The sequence below is a fragment of the Microcebus murinus genome, chromosome 6 (assembly GCF_040939455.1).
Source record: "Microcebus murinus isolate Inina chromosome 6, M.murinus_Inina_mat1.0, whole genome shotgun sequence".
Classification (NCBI taxonomy): Eukaryota; Metazoa; Chordata; class Mammalia; order Primates; family Cheirogaleidae; genus Microcebus; species Microcebus murinus.
Genome location: NC_134109.1, coordinates 82703739 through 82715929, shown reverse-complemented (window position 1 = coordinate 82715929; position 12191 = coordinate 82703739). Strand labels below are relative to the sequence as shown.

The 12191-nt window shown below is 39.4% G+C and overlaps 1 protein-coding gene across 3 annotated transcripts in view; it reads right to left on the bottom strand.

The window, feature by feature from the left end:
* WDR76 (WD repeat domain 76) overlaps nucleotides 1-12191 on the bottom strand; it is a 46770-nt gene that overhangs the window by 30880 nt on the left and 3699 nt on the right. For 2 of the 3 annotated variants that reach the window (XM_012766665.3, XM_076004305.1), the window contains 2 exons: nucleotides 3070-3162; nucleotides 1675-1730 (listed from right to left, as the gene is read on the bottom strand). In XM_012766665.3, the coding sequence (XP_012622119.2) occupies nucleotides 1675-1730; nucleotides 3070-3162 (149 nt within the window). The remainder of the gene's footprint in view (nucleotides 1-1674; nucleotides 1731-3069; nucleotides 3163-12191) is intronic. The other variant, XM_012766668.3, reaches the window with a different exon arrangement.

Genomic DNA, 12191 nt, shown 5'->3' with positions numbered 1-12191 from the left:
ATCCACTGGCTGGATCAGCACTATTGTTTTTCCAGCGTTAACGATGTTACTCTTTTTTTGTTGTTTTTGAGACAGGGTCTTGTTCTGTTGCCCTGGATTAAGGGCAGTAGTGTCATTATAGCCTCGAACATTACAAGTCTTTACAACCTCAAACTCCTGGGCTCAAGACATCCTCCTGCCTCAGCCTCTCAAGTAGCTGGGGCTACAGGTGTGCACCACCGTCCCCATCTAATTTTTTCTATTTTTCTGTAGAGATGGAGTCTTGCTATCTTGCCCAGACTGGTCTTGAATTCCTGGCTCCAAGTGATCCTCCCACCTTGGTCGCCAAAAGTGCTGGGATTATAAGGCGTGAGCCACTGCATCCAGCCCAATGTTCCTTATAACAACTTTTCACATTTGAGAATACCTGGCCATGATTAAAGGTTTAGCTTTTCTCAAGCTAATTGACCTAATATTATAGAATCAAACCAATTAAATGAGGCTATATTTCATTAGCATCTACCACTAAACAAATAAGCTAGGATGAGCACGGTGGCTCACGCCTATAATCCTAGCACTCTGGGAGGCCGAGGCAGGTGGATCATTTGAGCTCAGGAGTTCGAGAGCAGCCTGAGTAAGAATGAGATCCGTCTCTACTAAAAATAGAAAGAAATTAGCTGGACAACTAAAAACATATAGAAAAATTAGCTGGGCATGGTGGCACATGCTTGTAGTCCCAGCTACTCGGGAGGCTGAGTCAGAAGGATTGCTTGAGCCCAGGAATCTGAGGTTGCTGTGAGCTAGGCTGACACCACAGCACTGTAGCCCGGGCAACAGAGTGAGACTTTGTCTCAAAAAAAAAAAAAAAACAAAAGCAAATGCGCTAATACCCCAAAAGCTTTAGTTTCTTCAGTTATGTGTGAGCATTACTAAAATGCAGTGGAGATAATTCAAGGTAAAGAAATCCTGGGTTTCTTTTGACCTTTGGTAAATTACTTTACCTCTTTGAGCCTGTTTTCTAACTCACAAAATGGATATATTACCTACCACATATGATGATTGTCAGAATTAAATAATATAGTACAAAATTGCTAGATCATTGCACTATGTTTCACAGATGTTTAATAAATCTTAAATCCCTTCCTTTATTCTAAGACTGGGAAAGCAAAAACAAAATGAGATGCAAAAAGATAGCTAGAAAAATAAAAAGGAAGTAGAATAATCTTTAATAGTTTTCTAGACAAAAATAATTTAGAGGAAATAAATTTTTCTCTATAAACAGCAACAGTAAAGATAAACAAAATTCAGCTTTAGAATCTATTTGCTCCATATTCCTTTGATGAAGGTGAGAACTGTAAAGCCATTAAAAGGTAGCATTCCCAAAGAGATCTTAGTGATTAAGATTAAATTATAGAGTTTCTGGCTAAGAGAGATGGCTCATGCCTATAATCCTAGCACTCTGGGAGGCCAAGGCAGGAGGATCATTTAAGGTTGGGAGTTCAAGATGAGCAAGAGCAAGAACCCATCTCCACTAAGGAAATAAGGAAATAAATATTTTATATATAATATATATATATATATATAATTACAGAGTTTCTGATCTGTTTCATATGCTTACTACACCACACCATTTTTTTCAAATTATAAAACTCAGCAGTATATCATGGTCCAGGCATTGTAAACCAAGTATTTTACCTCTTAGATTCAGGAGGTTGTCTCTTCTTTATCATTTCACGAAGCCTTGCAGCTGACTGCAAAGTATACAAAACATATATACACAAAAAAATGTTATAACAACATAGCTTATCTGTTAAAATGTTAAGCATCTGCTACTGTACCCACACTAAACTAAGGTCTATTCAGGAACTAAAGATCCTCAAGATAGGAAAACTGCTCTTGGGACAATTACACTATCAATAATAAAGGCAAGTATATAATACTGTCTAATATGCTAATATTCTGATACCTTGGACCAAGCTACTAATGAGTTTACATGATTAGACATAGTATTTAATCAAATATACTATAAAAAATTAAAAGGTTTGACTTCTACTACTAGCAAACCTACTTTGATGTTTCCCATAAAAGTTATAGGTTATACTTCTATAAATCAAATCACATTTTCTGTTAACTAAAATCAGAGATCCTTTGTCTAAATTTCTGATGGATTTTCAATTGTTAGTGACTCAAACAATTTAGTTCCTTCATTTAACTCACCCTGTCTCCCCATAAGATGCAAACATACATTGAATATTTGGAAATTTGATATTGAGAGAAATCAATTAATTTTAATTAATTAATTGATTTAATTAATAAAGCCAAAGGTTTGATATCTTTGGGGGGGCCCTAATCACACCCTCCTAAGCAGCTATTCTCACACACATAGAAGTTTTACCTCTAGTGCGAAGACACCAATGTAAATTATACCTTTAATTTTAATGATTATAAAACATTAGCATATATCTGGCCATTTATCTGATTTATCTGGCTTTTTTTTTTTTTTTTTTTTAAGAGACAGGTTATCGCTATGTTGCCCAGGCTGGTCTCGAATTCCTGGCCACAAGCGATCCTTGTGTCTCAGCTTCCCAAAGTGCTGGGATTACAGAGGTGAGCCACTACACCCAGCTCTCGCCATTTATCCCTAAAGCTCCCTATAGAAAGCAGATTCCCATCTATTCTTAAAGTGTAAGATTTAAAAAGAAAAAAGAACTGTTCCACATTCCTGTGCCATACATCCTTCAACCCACCCCTCCCACTTCTCCTTCATCTTTAAAGCAACAATTGGGAATATAACCCTGTTTTTTATCCAAGACAACCAACCATAAGACACCATTATTTTATGCCCTACCAAAAAAAAAATGGGGAAAGCTGCCAATTATATTTTAAAATGCCTATTTCAAAATATTAAAATGTAAAAAAATATGCCTTAGAATCAAGGAAATACAGCAACCTCTTTCTGTTAAGTGCAAAACCTGCTCCTAATTTTGCACTCCCTCATCTGACACTATGAAACCTGACTTTGTAAGTATTTTATTGACATACTGACAAGAGGAATGGCATCTTAGTTGCAATTACAAATTCCACACAAACCTCAGATAACTGAAGAGAAGCAAAAAAGTTTGCATTTTCTGATATGTTCTTCAGTCTCTTTCTTTCATACGGTGACAATCCTGAAAAATCATCCTATGAAATTACACCAAAAAGATTCCATTACTTTACATAATCTACAATAAAAGCACTCACAAAGATAGGTGTTTCATTCTCTGCATGTATACTTTCCTTCAAATTGTACCCTCCATATCCAGACTTTAATGCTGCTAAGAAAAAAAGAAAAAAAAAAAAGAAAAAAAAAAATTGTACCCTCCTATTCATTTCATGCTGTCTTACCAAATAGTACATAATTGTTGCTGAATTGGATATTAAATGAAAGTTTGAATTTGGAATAATCATAAAATATTTGTATGGCTTCCAATTAAGGAAGAAATAATCTGATATCAGGAGTCAAGTAATATAATCTAATAGCAAATTATTTCCTGGCGGCCATTAATTGTACTACTACTTAAAAGTTATTTTTCACTAAACAAAAACCTTCCAATAGGCCGGGCGCGGTGGCTCACGCCTGTAATCCTAGCTCTCTGGGAGGCCGAGGCGGGCGGATTGCTCAAGGTCAGGAGTTCAAAACCAGCCTGAGCAAGAGCAAGACCCCGTCTCTACTATAAATAGAAAAAAAAAAAATTAATTGGCCAACTGATATGTATATAAAAAATTAGCCGGGCATGGTGGCGCATGCCTGTAGTCCCAGCTACTCGGGAGGCTGAGGCAGAAGGATCGCTCGAGCCCAGGAGTGTAAGGTTGCTGTGAGCCAGGCTGACGCCACGGCACTCACTCTAGCCTGGGCAACAAAGTGAGACTCTGTCTCAAAAAAAAAAAAAAAAAAAAAAACCTTCCAATAGAACAGCAGAGTGAATGAATGCATTTGTCTCTATTTTCTCTTAAAAATCCACTAATATAAGTGAACTGATTAAAAAAAATACTCAGAGATATGAGAAGACAATGTATTCATGAAGAGCAAGATATTATAAAAAGGGAACGCAGGCCGGGCGCTGTGGCTCACGCCTGTAATCCTAGCTCTTGGGAGGCCGAGGCGGGTGGATTGCTCGAGGTCAGGAGTTCAAAACCAGCCTGAGCAAGAGCGAGACCCCGTCTCTACTATAAATAGAAAGAAATTAATTGGCCAACTGATATATATATAAAAATTAGCCGGGCATGGTGGCGCATGCCTGTAGTCCCAGCTACTCGGGAGGCTGAGGCAGAAGGATCACTCAAGCCCAGGAGTTTGAGGTTGCTGTGAGCTAGGCTGACGCCACGGCACTCACTCTAGCCTGGACAACAAAGTGAGACTCTGTCTCAAAAAAAAAAAAAAAAAAAAGGGAACGCAAAACAAAGAATAACAGATAATTTTTAATAAAATGCTTAAAGAAAACTTATAATGTAAAACAAAAAGAAGAGATCAACACATGGACAGAAAAAACAAACTAGAGAATCAATCTTGGAGATCCAATATCCAATTCATAGTTTGAGAAACTGCAAAGAAATTATTAGAAATATAATACAAGAAAGTTTCTCAAGACTTAAGACATGAGTTTCCAAATTAAAAGAGCCCAAATGAGGCCAGGCACAGTACCTAATGCCTATAATCCTACCACTCTGGGAGGCTGAGGCAGGATGATAGCTAGAGGTCAGTTCAAGATCAGCCTGAGTAAGAACTAGATGCCATCTCGTTCTCCCAAAAATAGCAAAAAATTAGCCAGGTGTAGTGGGCGCACAGCTGTAGTCCCAGCTATTCAGGAGGCTGAGGCGGGAGGATCGCTTAAGCCAGGAGTTGGAGGCTGCAGTGAGCTATGATGATGCTACTGCACTCTAGCCCAGGTCACAGAGAGAGATCCTATCTCAAAAAAATAAAAAATAAAAAAAAATAAAAGAAATTCAGAGGAAAATGATAAAAGGAAGGCTAAGAAAGAGTAAAATGGTCCAGAATGAGGTAAGAAAATAGAAGGCCTGGCCGGGCGTGGTGGCTCACACCTGTAATCCTAGCACTCTGGGAGGCTGAGGCGGGCAGATTGCTCAAGGTCAAGAGTTCGAAACCAGCCTGAGCAAGAATGAGACCCGTCTCTACTATAAATAGAAAGAAATTAATTGGCCAACTAAAATATATATATATAAAATTAGCCAGGCATGATGGTGCATGCCTGTAGTCCTAGCTATTCGGGAGGCTGAAGCAGTAGGATCACTTGAGCCGAGGAGATTGAGGTTGCTGTGAGCTAGGCTGACGCCACGGCACTCACTCTAGCCTGGGCAACAAAGTGAGACTCTGTCTCAAAAAAAAAAAAAAAAAAAAAAAAAAAAAAGAAAGAAAATAGAAGGCCCCAATGAAAAACAATGAAAAAACAATGAAGCCATTTGAATTCTCTGATTTATATTGAGAATTTTTACAATTCTGATAAAGCTTGGGCTGTACCTAATAAGGATGTGGGAATGGTAAGTGTGGGGTACATGTGAAGAAGGTGGTGTTAAGTGAAACAAAGCTTTGTCTTCACAGTAAATCAACAGATAACTGGGAAAAAAATAAGCTAATTAGGCCGGGTGTGATGGCTCACACCTGTAATCCTAGCACTCTGGGAGGCTGAGGCAGGCGGATTACTCAAGGTCAGGAGTTTGAAACCAGCCTGAGCAAGACTGCGTCTCTACTAAAAATCCAAAGAAATGAATTGGCCAACTTATATATATATATAAAAAAAAAAAACCTTAGCCGGGCACGGTAGCACATGCCTGTAGTCCCAGCTACTCGGGAGGCTGAGGCAGTAGGATCGCTAGAGCCCAGGAGTTTGAGGTTGCTGTGAGCCAGGCTGATGCCATGGCATTCACTCTAGCCTGGGCAACAAAGTGAGACTCTATCTCAAAAAAAAAAAAAAATTCTGAATGTTATTTTTTGCGGAAATGTATAAGATGATCCTAAAATTCATAAGTCCCAGAATAGCCAAAACAATCTTAAAAAAAACTAAGTTGCAGCACTCAGTTCCCAATTTCAAAACTTATGACAAAGCTACAGTAATTAAAACAGTGGGGTAATGACCTATATTCCATATAGATCAATGGAATAAATTGAGAATCCAGAAATAAACATATACACCTATGGTGACCAATTGTCAACAAAAGGTATCAAGACCATTCAGTGGGAAAGGTCTTGCCAACAAATGATTCTGTGACAAATGGAGAGCCACATGCAAAAGTATGAATTTGGACCCCTCCTTCACACCATATACAAAAATTAACTCAAAATGGATCAAAGACCTAAATGTAAGAGCTGAAACTATAACTCTTAGCAGAAAACACAGTTGTAAATATTCATAACCCTGAATTAGGCAATGGTTTCTTAGATATTATACCAAAACACAAGCAACAAGAGAAAAAATAAATAAATTGAATTTCACCAAAATTAAAAACTTTTGTGTGTTGGCCAAGTGTGGTGGCTCACACCAGTAATCCTAGCACTCTGGGAGACCGAGGGGGCGAATTGCTCGAGGTCAGGAGTTCAAAACCAGCCTGAGCAAGAGCGAGACCCCCATCTCTACTATAAATAGAAATTAATTGGCCAACTAATGTGTGTGTGTGTGTGTGTGTGTATATATAGAGAGAGAGAAAAAAATTAACCAGGCATGGTGGCGCATGCCCATAGTACCAGCTACTTGGGAGGCTGAGGCAGAAGGACTGCTTGAGTCCAGGAGTGTAAGGTTGCTGTGAGCGAGGCTGACGCCACGGCACTCACTCTAGCCCGGGCAACAAAGTGAGACTCTGTCTCAAAAAAAACAAAAAAACTTTTTTTTTTTTTTTTTTTTTTTTGAGACAGAGTCTCACTTTGTTGCCCAGGCTAGAGTGAGTGCCGTGGCGTCAGCCTCGCTCACAGCAACCTCAATCTCCGGGGCTCAGCGATCCTACTGCCTCAGCCTCCCGAGTAGCTGGGACTACAGGCATGCGCCACCATGCCCGGCTAATTTTTTGTATATATATTTTTAGTTGGTCAATTAATTTATTTCTATTTTTGGTAGAGACGGGGTCTCGCTCAGGCTGGTTTCGAACTCCTGACCTTGAGCAATCCGCCCGCCTCAGCCTCCCAAAGTGCTAGGATTACAGGCGTGAGCTACCACGCCCAGCCAAAAAAAACCAAAAAACTTTTGTATGTCAAAGGACATTATTAAGAAAACAAACATGCCATTCACAAAATGGAAGAAAATATGTGCAAATCATATCTCTCATAAGGGTCTAATATCCAGACTATATAAAGAACTCTTACAATTCAATGATAAAAAGACAACCCAATTTTTTTAAATGGGCAAAAGACTTAAATAGACATTTCTCCAAAGAAGATATACAAATGATCAATAAGATTATGAAAAAATGCTCAACATGCTCAGTCATTAGGAAAGTACAAATCAAAACCAAAATGAGATACCACTTCATATCCACTAGGATGGCTATAATCAAAAAATTAAGAACATTATGCTAAGTAAAATAAGCCAGTCACTAGAAGATAAATACTGTATAATTTCACCACCTGAGGTAACAGTAGCAATAAAATCCATAGCTAGTAAGCAAAATGGCATTTGGGAAGGGTCAGTGTGAGGGAGGGATAAGGAGTTGTCTAACGGGTACAGTTTCAGTTTGGCAAGATGAAGAGAGTTTTGGAGATTGGCTGCACAACAATGTGAATGTACTTAACATTACTGAACTATACACCTAAAAATTGTTAAGATGGTAAATTTTATGCTATGTATACTTTACCACAATTAAAATTTTTTTTTTTTTTTTTTTTGAGACAGAGTCTCACTTTGTTCCCCAGGCTAGAGTGAGTGCCGTGGCGTCAGCCTACCTCACAGCAACCTCACACTCCTGGGCTCAAGCAATCCTGCTGCCTCAGCCTCCCAAGTAGCTGGGACTACAGGCATGCACCACCATGCCTGGCTAATTTTTTTTTGTATATATTTTTAGTTAGCCAATTAATTTCTTTCCATTTATAGTAGAGACGGGGTCTCGCTCTTGCTCAGGCTGGTTTTGAACTTCTGAACTCCAGCAATCCGCCCGCCTCGGACTCCCAGAGTGCTAGGATTATAGGCATGAGCCACCTCACCCGGCCTAAAATTCTAATATTTAAAAAAGACATGGCCGGGCGCGGTGGCTCACGCCTGTAATCCTAGCTCTCTGGGAGGCCGAGGCGGGCGGATTGCTCGAGGTCGGGAGTTCGAAACCAGCCTGAGCAAGAGCGAGACCCCGTCTCTACTATAAATAGAAAGAAACTAATTGGCCAACTAATATATATAGAAAAAATTAGCCGGCATGGTGGCTCATGCCTGTAGTCCCAGCTACTCGGGAGGCTGAGGCAGGAGGATCGCTTGAGCCCAGGAGTTTGAGGTTGCTGTGAGCTAGGCTGACGCCACGGCACTCACTCTAGCCTAGGCAACAAAGCAAGACTCTGTCTCAAAAAAAAAAAATAAAAAATAAAAAAGATTACAGCAGCATGCAGAAGCTTAAAAAAAAAAAATAAAAAAAAAAAAGACAAACAATAACAACTACTGGCGAGAGTATGGAGAAACTAGAATCCTTACACACTGGTAATGGGTATGTAAAATAGTATAGTTTGGCAGTTCCTCAAAAAGTTAAACAGAGTTTACCCTATGACCCAGCAATTCCACTCCTATGTATATACCCGAGAGAACTGAAAACATATGTTCATGAAAAATCTAATATGCAAATGTTCAAGCAGCATTATTCACAATAGCCAAAAAGTGGAAGTAACCCAAATGTCTATCAACTGATGAACGGATAAATAAAATGTGATACATGCATACAATGGAATGTTATTCATCCATAAAAAGGAATGAAGTACTGATACATTCTACAACATGAACAAATCTTGAAAACATTATGCTATGTGAAAGAAGCCAGACACAAAATACTACATATTGTATCATTCCGCGTATATGAAATGTCCAGAATAGGCAATTGTATAGAGACAGAAAGTTGAATAGTGTTCGCCAGAGTTGGAATGGACAGGAAGGGGGATTGTTTATGACTGCTAATGGAAACAGGGTTTCTTTTTGGGGTGATGGAAATGTTCTGGAATTGGATAGTGGTGATGGTTGCACAACCTTGTACATATACTAAAAACCACCAAATTGTATACCTTTAAACAGTAAATTTTATTATAAGTGAATATCTCAATAAAAAATATGTATGTTGATGACAGAAATAGGATTATTTGTATAGTTTCAAAGTATCTCCCACCAAATATTTAGTAATTGCAAAGGAAAAAATAGTAAGTTTACAATGCAGAATCCTGGCAGACACCACCTTAGCCAAGTGATCAAGGTGAACATCACCAGTAAAATAAATCAACATCATGTATATACCCTGATATGATACACCAAGGAGGGCACAATCACTTCCGTGGTATCCTTCCAAATGATGCAAAACCTTAATCTAATCATAAGAAAATATCAAACAAACCCATATTGAGGGACATTATATAAAATAACTGTCCAAGGACATGAAAGACCGAGGAACTGTCATAGATCAGAGGAGACTACAGAGACATGACAAGTAAATACACTGTGCAGTCCTGGATTGGATAATGGAATAGAAAAAAGACATCAGGCCAAGTGTGGTGGCTCTCGTCTATAATCCTAACACTCTGGGAGGCCAAGGCAGGCAGATCATTTGAGCTCAGGAGTTTGAGACCAGCCCGAGCAAGAGCGAGACCCCATCTCTACCAAACATAGAAAAAATTAGCCAGGCATGGTGGTGCATGCCTATAGTCCCAGCTACTCAGGAGGCTGAGGCAGGAGGATGGCTTGAGCGCAGGAGTTTGAGGTTGCTGTGAGCTAGGCTGATGCCATAGCACTCTAGCCAAGGCAACAGAGTGAGACTCTGTCTCAAAAAGAAAAGAAAAGAAAAAAGACATCAGTGGAAAAACTGTTGAAAGCCTATTATGTTCTGTACTCTAGTTAGTAGTATTGCACCAATGTTAATTTCTTAGTTTGGTAAATGTTCTATGGTTATGTAAGCTATTAACATAAGGGAAATCTGGGTGAAAGATATACAAGAATTCTCTGTACTATTTTTGCATCTCTTCTGTAAACCTGCAATTATCTCAAAATTTTAAAAATTAACTGCTAAGAAATGCTTTATGAAGTGAAAGTGTTTAATAAAAGGGTTGGGAGATAATATTTTTTTTAAATTTTGCTGTCAATCTGTCAATTCTGTCCACGTCTGGGCCAGTTTCCCATGTTGAGTCAAATTAAGTCACAGGCTCCACAGGAGACAAAATTTTTTAAATTTCCCAGAAAATAGAACAAAATCCTTGACTTGCAGGCTAAGACTTTTGACTGTGATATGACAAAAGTCTTCCTTCATTCAGGAAGAAATAAGCTTATAAACTAAATACTGTTCCTACAGCATGGTACCACAAAGCTTTAGTCATATTACTCCAAAAAGATAATGAAAGGGAAGAGAATAAAAGAACAAATGTTCTGTAAAAAATGTTATATCTTACAGTTTGTCCAAAGAAAATGTGTGTTAGGCCTCTAAGACTCTGCTTGACCATCGCCAGTGCTATAGTACTCACTACCTCATATTCTATTTTTTTTTTTGAGACAGAGTCTAACTCTGTTGCTCCGGCTAGAGTGCCATGGTGTCAGCTAGCTCACAGCTACCTCAAACTCCTGGGCTCAAGCGATCCTCCTGCCTCAGCCTCTCGAGTAGCTGGGATTACAGGCATGCGCCACCATGCCCAGCTAATTTTTTCTATATATTTTTAGTTGGCCAATTAATTTCTTTCTATTTTTAGTAGAGATGGGGTCTTGCTCTTGCTCAGGCTGGTTTCGAACTTCTGACCTTGAGTGATCCTGCCGCCTCCCAGAGTGCTAGGATTACAAATAGCCTGGTGCCACAGCACTCTGGCCTGGGCAACAGAGCGAGACTCTGTCTCAAAAATAAGGATTAATAATGGGAGAGTACCATCTCTAGGGTAACATTTATTTATTTGAGACAGTGTCTCACTTTGTTGCCCAGGCTAGAGTGATTGCCCTGGTGTCAGCCTAGCTCACAGCAACCTCAAACTCCTGGGCTCAAGCAATCCTTCTGCCTCAGCCTCCCAGGTAGCTGGGACTAAAGGCATGCGCCACCATGCCTAATTTTTCTATATATATGTTAGTTGGCCAATTAATTTCTTTCTATTTATAGTAGAGACGGGTCTAGCTCTTGCTCAGGCTGTTTTCGAACTTCTGACCTCGAGCAATCCGTCCGCCTCGGTGTCCCAAAGAGTGCTAGGATTACAGGCATGAGCCACCACGCTGAGCCTTGCAATGGAGTTTTAACAAGCTCTCCAGATAATTCCGATATAGGCTAAAGCTGAGAACCACTGATCTTAATAAATCTCTCACTATGTAGGTGATTTGCTTAAAGGAACAAGGTTTCTTTCTTTTTTTTTTTTTTTTTTAGGAACAAGGTTTCTTAAAAGTGGTCATGCCCAAAAGAAGCTAGGCTCCCAACTCCCAATCCAATGCACTTAATACTTATCCCATGCTGTCCCACCATCAGCCCTGGTTCCTACCTCTGGTACAATAAAGCATAAATCAAATTCCTATTTCATAACAATAACTCTTCAATTATCATGTTTCCTTTTCCCTTCCATCATTTTCTGTTCCCCTAGTTCCAGCAATCTTTTGTCATATGGTACGTACAGTTTCATCTTGTCCTACATAAAATTTGTCACTTTGAATGGAGCACAACACTCCTGGTAGAGAGTAGAAGCCAAAAGAATTAGAGACCTAGTTCCTTAAACTGATTGGAACTATTAAAAGGAACTATTGTGTTTCTCAAGTATCTGGTCTGTCATTTGTCTTCTTTTATATTTAAAAGAAAATTTATTTAGGCCGGGCGCGGTGGCTCACGCCTGTAATCCTAGCTCTTGGGAGGCCGAGGTGGGCGGATTGCTCAAGGTCAGGAGTTCAAAACCAGCCTGAGCAAGAGCGAGACCCCGTCTCTACTATAAATAGAAAGAAATTAATTGGCTAACTGATATATATAGAAAAAATTAGCTGGGCATGGTGGCGCATGCCTGTAGTCCCAGCTACTCGGGAGGCTGAGGCAGAAGGATC